This window comes from Nyctereutes procyonoides, unplaced genomic scaffold, assembly GCF_905146905.1.
Source record: "Nyctereutes procyonoides isolate TBG_1078 unplaced genomic scaffold, NYPRO_anot_genome, whole genome shotgun sequence".
Lineage (NCBI taxonomy): Eukaryota > Metazoa > Chordata > Mammalia > Carnivora > Canidae > Nyctereutes > Nyctereutes procyonoides.
The window spans coordinates 23761632-23775941 of record NW_026575122.1 but is presented as its reverse complement, the minus strand read 5'-3'; the positions used below and the strand labels follow the sequence as shown (position 1 = coordinate 23775941).

At 38.9% G+C, this 14310-nt stretch overlaps 1 protein-coding gene across 1 annotated transcript; it reads right to left on the bottom strand.

Moving 5' to 3' along the window:
• Window positions 1-60: 60 nt before the first annotated feature.
• On the bottom strand, window positions 61-11348 carry ARL1 (ADP ribosylation factor like GTPase 1). The gene is made up of 6 exons (XM_055336276.1): window positions 11137-11348; window positions 8219-8356; window positions 5994-6075; window positions 4466-4577; window positions 1199-1377; window positions 61-469 (listed from the first exon to the last, which is right to left on the bottom strand). Exons 1-6 carry the CDS (start codon window positions 11138-11140, stop codon window positions 439-441), a joined length of 546 nt encoding a protein of 181 aa, XP_055192251.1. The 5' UTR covers window positions 11141-11348; the 3' UTR covers window positions 61-438.
• Window positions 11349-14310: the final 2962 nt, after the last annotated feature.

The following is a 14310-nucleotide window of genomic DNA, read 5'->3' as shown; positions in this document are numbered from 1 at the left end:
GCTTTGTTCCCCTCTACTGAGTCTAATCTTTGGAAAAACATAATCATTTTAGGGGGAAAAATCTGTTAAGATATTTATTAGTGTTTATACATACAAGATGCAACCACTAATTCAAAAATAGGAGGGTTTTTCCTCAATAAGAGTACATTCTTTAATAGGAATCTATTTGAATATGAATTCCATACAAATAGAATATATACTTAACACAAAAAAGCAAGGAAGGATTTTACATTACACAGAACATTCAGTTGGTTCAATCATGGGTGAGCTACCCTTCCAACCAAATACTTATTTTTTATATTTATTACAAGTATTGTAGTCAGTTCAGTATATACCAACAATCACACAGTTTTAACATTTAGTAGCACGAAGCATACTTAACTGCTTCCAAAGGAATATGTGATGTAGCTTCATTTCACAGGGGCACAAGTGATTGAATTACTGTCTGCTCTTTAATGTTTCAACTAACCTGCAAAGAAAAAATGAACAGTTTCACAAAATTAACTTCAAACTTTGAGATATAAAAGTTTTATACTGGAAGTGATTCCAAAGCGGATTCCTTTTAAATGATGAAGGCTAAGACAGTTATATTGAAGAATGATGTTAAGGACTCAATTTCCATGAAGGCGTTTTAGCTTTCAATTTTGTCTATGTTCTAAATGAATAATCAAAAAGACCAGCTTATCTTCCTTCCAGGCTGTAACTTCTGCAGCATGGCCAGATGTGGGTAACTCAGAGGTGAAAACTAGTCAAGGTCCTCATGGAGCTTAAAATCTTGAGTAGATGCACAAATCAATTACAGGGCCACGTCCCTACTTTGCCACTTCTGTGACAGGGACATCCAGCTATGTGTGTGGTAAGGCAGTGGGCACGGAGATGTGCAAGGGAAGGTTCTTGAGAAGATAGTCCTAACCTAAGTCCTGAAGTATAAGGAATTGGAGGATGCAGTAAGGAAGGGAAAAGGTATAAAAAAAAAGGGGGGGGGGTTGGCTTATCTAACTTTAATCAGTAAGTGTGACTGAAATAAAAGCCAATGCACATGAAGACCAGTGGCAGAGAAGACTGGAGGAACTTATTAATATGATAAGCTGCTAAGTAATCTGAATTTCATCCTTAATACTAAAGGGAAACCACACGTGTGCAAATAGAAGCACACAAAAACAATGCACAGATGGCTTCTGGAAATACAATACTTAACCATTCCATTGCCTCATCAAGGCCAGTGCCTTTGGTTGCTGAAGTTTTGAATATCTGCCATTTTCGGTCCTTCAACGCAGGTAACCCAAGTGAATTTGCCATCTCTGAGGGAGTCATGGCCTGTTCCATGTCCTGCTTATTTGCAAACACCACTAAAATGGCTTTTCTCAACTCTTCTTCCTAAATAAAAGAGAAAGTATTTAATTTTCTCTAGTCAATTTGCTCCCTTAAGTTTAGAAAGAAATGCCAACAAATATATTATTTTAAAAGTGTATTTCTTAATTATGAATCTATAATGTTCATTATAAATTATTCGAAATTATAGAGAAGTATGAAGAAAAGAAAGCTTCATCCATAGTCCTACCTCCCAAACATGATCGCTGTTAACATTTTCGGTATTTTCTACTGCTTTATAATTCAGATACTTCTTGTTTATTAATAAATATATTTATACATTTTTTAAAAAGATTTTATTTATTTATTCATGAGAGACACACAGAGAGAGAGAGAGAGGCAGAGACACAGGCAGAGGGAGAAGCAGGCTCCATGCAGGCAGCACCGACGACGATGTGGGACTCCATCCTGGGTCTCCAGGATCACACCCTGGGCTGAAGGCGGCCCTAAACCACTGAGCCACCCGCTGAGCCACTCAGGCTGCCCCATTTACACATTTAAAGTCAATTTACATACAGACCTATATCCTGCTCTAAAAAATATTAAATCATGGCCATTTTTCCAAACAATCAAAATTTTTTCCAAAAAAATTTAATAGTTAAATATACTGTATACTAACTGTTCTTCAGTATTAGACTCTTACTAAATTCTTTTTACTTGACTATTAACAGAAACCACAGGGACACAGTCATTACACAGAAATCTCTGTATGAATCTCTTATTTCCTTAACAAACTCTCTAAAAATAGAATGAAAGTATAAACTTTTGGGGGGGTTCTTGTTATATATACTAATAAACTGCTTTCCAGAAAGGTTATAACAATTTAAACTCCACCAACGTTTGACAGTAACATTCTTCAGTGCAGCCTTGGAAGAATTAGAAATTACATATTTTTCCAGAGCATCTCCTTAAATACTTATTATCAAAGTATTCGAAATGCAAATGTTAACAGTAATAAGAGTTTTCTCCTCTGCACTATAAGTTCATGCTCAGTTTTCTATTTATTTGCAAAAGAATCAATTGATACAATTAAGAACACTAATCCTCAGTCACTGGTTATAAAACTCCAGATTTCCTGTTTTTACACCCTAATTTGTATTTGTGGGGGTTTTGTTTGTATTAATATAATTAAATATATCTTTTCTTTCATAATTCCTTCCAATCTTTTGATTTAGAAAGACCTTTCTTATCCAGAAATTTTACACATATTCACTTACATATTCTTGGGAGTTAATGATTTTCATTTTTTACATTTAATTCTTCACTCCAGACAGAATTTATTTTTGTGTACAAGAATAGTATAACTTGACTTGTCTTTAAGTTTGAATGTAATAGATAACAGACCTGGCTCTTACGCTACATGTACTTTACATTATATATTTATTGACTGAATTGATTAAAAGTTAATTCCTAAAGAAAGAATACAATTTTTAGTTCTTTCTCATACAATTATACAGGTCAAATCCTAATATCACAAATAACAACCCAGCACAACTCAAGAACTGTAAACTGAAGCTAATAACCCATTTCTTTTACGCAATATTTTATGATAAAAATCCATGATACTGTGTGAATTACATCTAACTAAAGCTTTTACTTTAAAAATCCATTATACTGAAAGCAGTTAAATAGTTCCTTAAAATTCCTTATACTTGAATTTTAAGAAGCTCTTATGATAAATATGATGCTATATTGTGAAAAAAATTAAGCAAAAGTTACAACTATTAAATCTGTAATTTATAACTCAGAAGCCATTAAGAAGTCAGTAGTCAAGAAATCAGAAGTCCAAGGTATTCCAAGAATGCTTCTACCTAGGTAATCAAGTGGCCTAGAAAATATATTTAAGCATTCAATGACTGAATAATTCAGAATCATAGCTCTGGTAGGAAAAGGAAACAATCTAATTTTCTCAAGCAAAGGCAATTTCATTATTACTTAAATTAACCATTAGAATATTTGAAAAGCTTATTTAACAACTGGAGATTTCTTAAACTTTTGATTATTACTAATGCATCCTCTGATTTCAGTTAGCCAATAAATTATCTTATGAACTTCAGTGACTATGTTTTGAGTTCTTACATAAGTGCTGTACACTGTTCCACACATCAGGATTATTAGGGTAAACTCAAAGAATTTACATTTTTTGGGTGGGAGACATACATAAGCAAACAAATATATTTTAAAATAATGGAAAGATGGTATATGTGCTGCCGAAGCAAGCACATAAAATAATGGAAACACTAAGTGGCACAAAAAGTAAAGTAGGATAAGGTGTTAGAAAATAAAAGAGGCTGCTCTCTGGGGCAGAAACATGAGGTAAAACCTGTCAAGAAGGTAGCCATGCAAAGATTTGGAGGAAGAGCGTTTCAAGCAGAAAGATGAGCAAGTACAAGAAGCCCTAAGTGTCCAGTGTAAGCTTGGTGTATCCAAAGAACAGAAAGGTTAGTATGGCTGAAGGACTGTGAATACAAGGAAGAGTAAAATGAAAAGGCTGGAAGAGATAAACAAGGGCCAGAGGTGTGGCAGAAACCCAGAAATTCTAAAACAAACAGACCTCCTTATTGTTTATATCCTTATCTGCTTTCATAAGCTAATTTCTACAACTAGAAATAAAGACATTTTATAAAAAGCACTTCACAGGAGTAACTTAAAATAATTCTTTCAGTTTGGAAAGAGTTTAGCTCTGAGCTTCCTAGAAACCAAGAAATCTAGCTTAAAACACGAAGTTACACAGCTGGAATATTTTTTTCTCCATTCCTCTTCCCAACAGAATTTCTGGAAGAGGAAGTAATCTGTAGAAAAGAAAATGATACTAAAGGCATGGGAAGGAAAATCTCTGCTTTCCTTTTAATTATTCCTGCATGTGGTAACAATGAAACAGCAAGCAAACATAAAAGATTTCGGGCAGCCCGGGTGTCTCAGCGGTTTAGCGCCGCCTTCCGCCCAAGGCATGATCCTGGAGACCAGGGATCGAGTCCCACATCAGGCTCTCTGCATGGAGTCTGCTTCTCCCTCTGCCTGTGTCTCTGCCTCTCATGAATAAATAAATTCTTAAAAAAATATATTTCCCCACAGTTGAATAAAGTTTTCTTACCTCCAACATGGCAACTAATTCTGATTTGGAAATGCCAATTCGGTCTCGGTCACAACTGTCTACTACATAAATGACTGCATCTGTGTTTGAATAATAACATCTCCAGTATGGCCTAAAGAAAGTTCAGGAAGGGAGAATATATTATTATTTGAAAGTAAAAGAACCTGCTATGTTAATTTATAAGCCAGGACCTGGCAATGATGGAGGAGTGGGGGGTTTACATGCCAATCTTGCCCCCTCCATGTTAGAATCAATGCCATAATGATTCATTCTTTCTGATGGGTATGTATCATACATATCCTTCAGATGTGATGAGGGTGGAATGATAAACATTAAATCACAGGATCGAGAAGTTTCCAAATGAGTTCAGACTTTAAGAAAATAGTTTATAGTTAATCTACAAAAATCACTAAATGTACATTATACACAGACCTTACTGTTAACATCTAATAAGTCTCTAACTAGGGACCCTAAGGAATGGGTTCTTGGGGTGTCTGGGTGGCTCAGTTGGTTAAGACACTGCCTTTAAGCTCAGGTCATAATCTCGGGGTCCTGAGACTGAGCCCCAGGTCGGGCTCCCTGCTCAGTGGGGAATCTGCTTCTCCTTCTCCCTTAGCTACTCCCCCTGCTTGTGCTCTCTGGCTCACACACTTCCTTTCTCTCAAATAAATAAAATCTTTGAAATAAATAAAAAATAAGGAATGGGTTCTTAAACTTTTTTTTAATTTTTTTAAAAAGATTTTATTTATGAGAGACACAGAAAGGCAGAGACACAGGCAAAGGGAGAAGCAGGCTCCATGCAGGAAGCCTGATGTGGGACTCGATCCTGGAACTCCAGGATCACGCCTGGGTCGAAGGCAGGCGCTTAACCGCTGAGCCACCCAAGAGTCCCTTAAAGAAAACTTTTAATACTTTTAATACGATTTTTATATACCAGACATTTAACTGATTACTGAAGACTTCATGAAGTAGAAATGACTAAATTTAGAGAGGGACTCAAAAGTGGTTCAAAAATAAAAGTAGGTTAAAAGGCAGCAGGATGTCTGGAGAATGTACCACTTATGTTTTAAGATGGTAGGTACAATAGTGAGCACCCACCACACATTCACAGTTCCCATGCCAAGCACAGAATACTGGACAGGAAAGCTAAGTTCTGAAAGGCATCTATGTTCACATTAGCCCTAAATGGCAGGCTGAGAGTTAACTTATAAAATCCAAAACAGTCTGTCTCACAAAGTGACTGACAAGAACTAAATGGAAGACCCTTTTTAGTTAAAAACTACTCAAGTAATTAGACCTTGAGATTTTCTTGAAAAAATTCATTTAGGTGATATCCAAAGAACTGGCTTCCTTAAATTTTTTTTTTTAATTTTAATTCAATTGAGAGAATAAGGAGTTTTACCTCATTTTAAACTAGGTGTCTCCCATTTAAATTATGAAAGAAAACATATTTGGGTTAATTGCTCTTAACCTTAAAAGGGCCAATAAATATTCAATACTACAAAGTAATCTGGTCGATGTACCATACCTGATACTTGTCTGTCCTCCTAAGTCCCAGACTTGGAATTTAAGGTTCTTGTATGTTACTGTCTCAACATTAAATCCAATAGCTAGAAGATAAATCAAAATCAGTAGTATATGTAGACTAATGCATTCTAGCTTCAAAGTATCCAATCTAATTTTTAGCGCTTAATGAATTATTACTGAATCACATTACTGATTGAAATACTATCTCATTTAAGACAAAACAGTTTCTGTGCTATATATACACACCATCAATTAGCAAGATCAGCACCACTTTCAGGTGTGTAAGAATCCCCAGTCACATCTGCAAATATAGAACTTTTAGCACAATGGAAAACCTACCGTGTTAAACTCCCCATATAATACAATCCTGGCATACAAGTGTTTAGAAAGTTATGCTTAGAAAGAACAGCTGTAGACGTATTACAAAAAAAAAGTGGAATTTTGATAGGCAGCAAGTAAACAGGAAATCAAACCAAGAAAGCCTAAATTCTAAACTTCAGCAGGTAGAGACTCAGCAACAGCTATATACCCCTTGATGGAAACTGGGTTCTCCAAGTGTGGCAATCTCACAGACCCTCTGCAGACTTCCTCAAAGAGCTCATTTGTATTAAGGTCATGGCTAGATGGTCAAAGGGGAGGTATCTCATCTCTTTTCCCTATCCTTTTTAGGTAGAACTCTAGTACCACATTACTAAGGCAGGATACTTATTTTCATTAGGGAGGGTGAAGAAGATGCTGAAAAAACTATTTCTAAGATTCTATAAACTTAAAAAAATCCAAGTAAGAAATGCCTTACAGCTATAACTGGACAATTGATTTTTGTTTTAAATTTAAGTCTATATGGTTAATGTGTATATGGTTAATGTGTATATGGTTAAGTATTCCCTATCACAACTAAAACATAGCTATAATAAACCTGACTGAAAAACTAAAACGCAAGTTCATGATGTCTCCCTTAGAATTAGGTGGGAGTGTAATCGCCATCTTTATCTCAATTACGAATACTGTTTAACACGCACAGGACAAGAGTATGCTATTAAGTGTATTCGCTGAAATGCAATACACTGGGCTGCGTGCACTGCAGGATCCTTAACCACAGCAGAGATGGGCGACTCCGAGAAGCAAAAACCAAGGGAACTGAAATTTACTGGAGGTGGCATAAAGAAATAACTAGATGCCACGGTATTTAAAAAGTTCTTCTTTCATAACAACTAGACTTTTTTTCTTTTAATCTGGAAATTTAAATATTACTAAATATAGAAATACCTTGCATGACAGAGTGATTTTAGAGGCATAATTTAACGCTCTTGAGCAAATTCTACAAACTGTTACTTAGTTTATATATAATTTCTAAGTAAATTCTTATCAACAAATTAAAAAGTATAAAAAACAGTATTCTCATGTAGTCAAATAGGACTGTTTGAAAATATTCTTCTAAGATATCGACAGCTGATTTAAAGTTGAGGTGTCTCTTGATATTTTTAGGTACCATTTTAATTCAATAGTCTCAACGCAGTTCTTTGACAAACAAACAATAAAATTAAGAGAAACAAGTCTTAATTAAAATAGTAATACAGGGGAAAAAAAGCACTTCGGATGCAATAATACCACTTAACATCCATATAATTCTTTAAACAGGTTTATAAAGTATTTTATATACTTTACTTATTTCTCCCTTAAAGTCAGTGGGTATTATCTTCATTTTATCCATAAAAATATGGGCTCTCAATGAGATTAAGTGGCTTAACTCTAACTTTAAAAATAGCTCTAAATAGGGGCTCCTGGGTGGCTCAGTTGGTTAAGTGGCTGCCGTTGGCCCAAGTCACGACCCCAAGGTCCAGGGATCCAGCCCAGCGCCACCCTGCCCTCTGGCTCTCTGCTCAGCAGGGAGCCTGCTTGTCCCTAGGCCTTTCCTCTGCCTGTCACCCCCCTGCTGGTGTGTGCACGGGCTCGCTTGCAGGCTCTCTCTTTCTCTCTCAGTCAAATAAATAAAACCTTCTTAAAAAAAAAAAAAAAAAAAGCTCTAAACAGCAAAACCCAGCCATGCACAGGGTTTACAAATTGCCTCAATTTATGAAAAATAATGTAATTAATATTATGCCCACACTGGAAGTTTACAAACTCTACTATATTAAAATTACATTATATGAACTACTTATCAGAAATAAAGTTATGTTAGATGGAAAAAAAACAAACCTATAATTAGTTTATCATACCAATACTTACTAGGAATAGTAGTAACGACTTCTCCAACCTGTAATCTGTACAAAATTGTAGTTTTTCCTGCTCCATCTAATCCCAAAATTAAAATCCTCATTTCCCGGGTTCCAAACAGACTGGAAAAAATACTTGAGAAAAAGCCACCTGAAAAAAATAATAAAAGAAAAACATCATTTTGTAAACTAAGCCCACAAAACATTTAATCTTGCCCTTTGAAAGCTACACCAAATTAAATAATGCTGTAATATCTTCCTCAATTCTTAGGTACATAAGTTTGCTCTCAATGATATATATTAATCAACATCAAACAAATAATTACTAATTGTCACCATGTCCTGCATACTGTGTCAGGAAGGCACAGAAGATATATTCCAGATTAAGAGAAACAGAACCACTGCCTTCATGAGCCCATGAGAATATGGATATGTTGGCGCGATCTCACAACCCCCAAACACCATTCGACAAATCGAAAGGACAATCAAACAATGAGGTCCTCACATGTGAAAAGCAATTATTATCACAGTACAACCACCAACATCCTAACTACCTTCAATCACTGAGATTTCTCTGTAATATTACTTGCAAAAGAAATTGAGACACAGAAGCCCAAAATAACAAAACCTATTTTTGAGAGAAAACTCATTTAAAAAAATAATAAAGCTTCACTCAATGTATCATGAAATATTTCCAGAAACGTTTCCTATACATAAGGCATTGTGGAATATAATGGTGGTTCTGAGAGGCTGGGGAGTGGGGAAAAGGAGAGAGATGTCAAACAAGGGAACTGACTTTCCTTATAAAATGAGTAAGTTCTGGAGACCCAATGAACAGCATGGTAACTACAAAAAAAAAAAAAAATCAATATACTGTATACTTGAAATTTTCCTTTTTTTTTTTTCTTGAAATTTTCTAAGAGAGTAGGTCTGAAAGTGTTCTCACTAAATACAAAAAAAGCTCAGGTGGCAGATGTATTAATTAGCTTGATTGTGGTAATCCTTCCACAATGTATATCAAAACATCATATTGTACCCCTTAAATACGTGCAATTTTGTCATTCATACCTCAAGAAATCTGGAAAAAAATTAAAATTATCCTTTGTTTCAGCAGGGCTTCTTGGTAACAGATTTAGGTGTTGATTCATTTGGGTTGTATTTAAATAAAAAATCCGTAAGAGGGGAGGTAGTGATTTAGAATCTTTATTATTCTTTTTACAACAAAAGAAAGCAGCTTTTTTTTTTTTTTTAAGAGTAAGAGAGAGTGAGCTTGCCCAAGGGTGGTGTGGGGCAAAGGGGGGAGGGAGAGAGAGAGAATCCCAAGCAGGTTCCACACCCAGCAGGAGCCAACATGCAGCTCGATCTCATGACCCCGGGATCATGACCTGAGCCCAAATCAAGAGTCAGAGGCTCAAAAAACTGAGCCACCCAGGCGCCCCAGAAGCTTTTTTAAAATACATTTTTTCTTTATGATCACCAGAAGAAAGCACTTTGGCCCTTCCACACTAAAAGCCATTAGAGAAGATTAAAAGGAAGTTACATTAACAATATAAAAAAAACAGCAGACAACAAAAATGATGCTACATGCAATACATGGTTATCTGACAAAGAAATGGCACAATTAAGGTATCCAAGTCTGGAAAAATGAAGACACCACAGGCCAGAGAACTTTGGGAAAGTGTAATAGGTGTATAACTTAAAATCTTTTCTACCTTTTACACCGTAAAAAGAAAAGAACTTGGGGTGCCTGACTGGAGCTGCAAAGGATGCAACTCCTGATTGAATTCGAGCCCCATCTTGGGTGTAGAGATTAGTTAAAAATAAAATCTTCGATGAAAAACAAAACAAAACAAAATACCGAAGAGAGAAATGAAAAAAGTAAAGTGCTTGCGATATTCCAGGGCAGGAAGTAAATCCCCCAGAAAATCGTAAAGGAATTAAAAATAGGCCAAAGAATTTGCATCATGTGTCCAGTTGTGAACCAGTTAAAAACGCTGCACCTTCGTCCAGGCTGCAGCAGGGAGGGAAGCTAGGTACTGCTGGCACTTGTGATGACAAGGGAGTGCCCTCAACCAGCACTCCAAATACCGAGATTAGAACATGGAAGTCTCCTAACTCTGGGAAAAGAACTAGGGGTGGTGGAAGGGGAGGTGGGCAGGGGGTGGGGGTGACTGGGTGGCCGGCACTGAGGGGGGCACTTGACGGGATGAGCACTGGGTGTTATTCTGTATGTTGGCAAACTGAACAATAAAAAATAAATTTATTAAAAATAAATTAATAAAATTAAGTGAGATCCTCAAAAAAAAAAAAAAATCTCATTCACTGACCCATAATGACCAGTACCGTCCCCATTCCCTTTTCCCACCTCAACTATGTTATCTACATGAAAAGCTACAGAGAAACAGGCAAATGCCAAGTGGTCTATAAAATATGAGCAACAATTCCCTTTGGATTTTTTTAACTGCTGCAATCCCAGGGTCCAAGAAGGGAGAACCAGGCTTCCACTGCGGGGTCAGACCTCCTCTGTCACGCAAGATCCCTCGGCGCACCTGCGACTGGCAAACGCCAAGCCTCGCAAGGCCAACTCTGCGCCCTGCCCCAAGTCGAGGGGGGTCGGAGGAGGTGACGGAGAAGTTCCTGCTCAGGGGAAAGGGCTCGGGGCTGGGTTCCCAGGCCGCAGCAGAGCCCCTACCCCCTGACCCCTCCGAGGTGAAGGGGACAAGAGCGAGGGCAGGGGCGAACACTCAAGGCAGCGTCCAGCGCCACAGGTGAAGAGCCGTGGCAAGTTCAGTCCTCAAGGATCCGCCCCTGAAAAGCTCGCTGCTCCGGGCTTCCCAGGCCGCCGCCCCCGCCACCCCCACCCCCGACCGCGATCCCAGCCCTCAGCCGCAGCCCTTCGAGCGCGCCCGGAAGCCCTTCTCGGACCCTCACCCATGATGAACCGCCTGTCCGCCCTCGTCGGTGGTCAGAGACCGGCCCCGGCCTCGGCAGCGACTGCTATTCGAGCCTCGGCGCCGTTACCCCTGCTCGCCCCGGCCTCCGGCCTCCGGCTCCGGCTCCAGGCGGATCCCTTGGAAGTCCGCTCCGCCAGCAACTTCCACGTCGGACTCCCGGCGGGGGCGGGAGCGACGGGCCGCGGCGGCTACGCGCCAGCAACGGCGACCTGAGCGTCCGCGTCGTCGCTTTCGACGACAGTCCGCGGCGCGCTGGGTGGAAGCCAGAGGATAAAAATATTCAAGGACCCCAAATCTCTCGTGTTTCTGTTTTCTTGTACTGAAAGGGCTTCCAACATGGGGAAATTCGAATTTTCGTTTTAAATTGTGACAGCCGATAGTGGCGAATCTGCCACCCAAGAATTCGAGTTGGGCCTCGATGCAGCAGCCCAACGGGACGCAGACACCGGGTGCAGCGCCGGGGGAGTTGCAGGTCGTCCAGCGCCCTGCGGGGGCGAAGCACCTTTCTCTGGGTGCCTTCTCCCGCACGGAAGTGAGACTGCGGAATAATAGTAGGAACAGCCCCGCGCCGCCAGTGCGAGTCAGCCTTAGAGCCGCCTCGGCTTGCCGCAGGTTTTTGGAGGCGCAGTGGCCTGTAGGGTCGTAGCGTCAGCCTAAGAGCCCTTCATCCCTTTCTTCCACCTGAGCACCTGGCCTCGTATCTGGGTCGGCAGTAAGGACGAACTGATTCAGGTGACCTGTTCGCTCGCTCGAGGGGCGTCTGTTGAGAGTTTTCTTGATAGGAAACTGTTTTGGGAAGAAGGAAGCGACGCTTGGACGATGGGAAGAAGGGATTCTCCTAATCTTTATAAAGGTTGAGGGTGCGTATCTTAAAAACTCGAAAAGGTACACAGAAAAGTAAACCCATACCTAGCCTCAGATCCCCCAGTTCTCCATAGAAGTCACTATTGTAAACCCTTTCTTAGGTCTCCTTACAAATATAATTTTTACCTATTTTGTTTATATTTAAAGCAGAGCTTTTCATCCATTCAACAGAAGTTCATTGACTTTTTTTTTTTTTTACTTCAATTTTTAAACCTCTCCAGCTGCCTAGGCATTGAACTAGACTTGCCTATTGCCCTCGCCTCTCTTCCCCGCTTCTAAATCATAAATTCACAGAAACTTTACTCGCAAGGAAAAGTTTGGCTTTATTTGTTTTTTTGTTGTTGTTGTTTAGAAGGAGACAGTTGAGCGACTCTGTATTTAAACACCTGGACCTTTTTAAGGTTGTGCTTTGTAAAGTATTCCATCGTCCCAAGGTGTTGGACATAAGTGGGCTCAGGTTCCATGGACCCTTTTCACTTGTTCCACCTCCAGGTCCGTATCTTCGCCAAAATTAGCTACTGCCACTTGGCAAGTCTTGGCCGTTGCCACTTCAAATTTTGCCCATGTCAGATTTAAGTTGCCAGCATAATGCACATAGTTCTCTGAAAATACAAATTCCCTTTAAGGGATAACTAAAAGGAAAGTTTACGCTGTAAATTTTATATTTGCACTGCATCTTCTGAGCGAAATAAGCAAATGAGACCTGTGCGAGGATGTGGTGTAAACTGAAGTGCTATATGCAGATTAAAAAGCACTATTAATGCTATTATATGGCATTTTAGCCTTTCATAATGTGTATTAAGCACCTAATTACAAGTCCCTATGGAAACAATGTGATAAAAGAACAAATAAAAACCCTGTTGGTAATTTGATCAAAAACTTTTTCTTTAGGGGATCTCTGGGTGGTGCAGCAGTTTGGCGCCTGCCTTTGGCCCAGGGCGCGATCCTGGAGACCCGGGATCGAATCCCACGTCGGGCTCCCGGTGCATGGAGCCTGCTTCTCCCTCTGCCTGTGTCTCTGCCTCTCTCTCTCTCTCTCTCTCTGTGACTATCATAAGTAAATTTAAAAAAAAAAAAAAGTCTGAGTTGCCTGTAGTTTAAAAAAAAAAAACTTTTTCTTTAAGATTTATTTATTTATTTGAGTGGGTGGGTGGGGCAGACGGAGAGAGTCCTCCAGGTCAACTCCTTGCCGAGGGCTGGGCTGGATCTCAGGGACCATGAAATTATGACCTGAGCCAAAATTGAGTCAGACGCTTCATGACTGAGCCATCCAGGTGCCCCCAAAACTTTATTTTTTAAATTTACTCATTTAACTCTTTGCTTTATTCATATTTGATCTCATTTCCTGGTTGCATCAAAAGCTCTTCTCCATTCTCAGAAAACTTGATCTAAAGAAAAATCCCCAAATATTAAGAAATTACCTCTAAGTTTTTTCTAATGTAGTTTTAGGACAACTTAGATAACTTTCCTGACCACTTACTATGTTCAACTTACTATGTTCACTTACACTACACCTATTAGTCTAAAACAATCTCTACTCTCAAGGTTCTAACTTTTAGAGGCACTCATTAACCCAAGCCTGTTTAAGACAAAAATTTAAATGGTTTCACAAAGTGCTGAGACAAATTTATAAATAGCAAAGCCATAAACAGCTTAGAATAACTTAATCTTTATTGGTGACAACATTGTGCCTCTTCCTTCTCCTCCCTTCTTTCAATTCTAAATTCCTAAGACCAGAACAGTTCCTAATTTCATAGGAACACAGTTTTCAATGTATAAAGGTAATGTTAAGGTTGTGAAAAGAAAGATAACAAAACCTCCACTTCCTGTATCTTTTCTGATACTAACTAAAAACAGTCATTACATAGGAAAGATACTTTTCTTTAGGCCAATATCATTTTTCAAAATGTAGTCATTCCTATTAATATTGGCCTGGTATTACAGTTCCTGCTTACTAAAAAGAAGTACTTGAGTAAACTGAATTATAGCAGCATGCTAGGATTAAAGCTGTGGGATTTTATTATTCAGACAACCACATAAAATTGACCTCACCTTTCAAGTTTTTGCTCAAATGTCATTCTATTTAAAATTGCAACCTACCCAGGATGCCTAGGTGGCTCAGTGGTTGAGCATCGGCCTTCAGCCCAGAGCGTGATCCTGGAGTTCCAGGATCGAGTCCCACATCGGGCTCCCTGCATGGAGCCTCCTTCTCTGCCTGTGTCTCCCATGAATAAATAAATAAAATCTTAAAAAAAGTACGACTACAACCTACCGAACATCATCATTA

Excerpts from the sequence above, each read along its gene's own strand:
- ARL1 (XM_055336276.1), bottom strand. Across the intron at positions 4,578-5,993 it reads GGAGGACAGACAAGTATCAG|GCCATACTGGAGATGTTATT; the intron begins GTATGGTACATC and ends AACTTTCTTTAG. Across the intron at positions 1,378-4,465 it reads AATTAGTTGCCATGTTGGAG|GAAGAAGAGTTGAGAAAAGC; the intron begins GTAAGAAAACTT and ends TCTTTTATTTAG.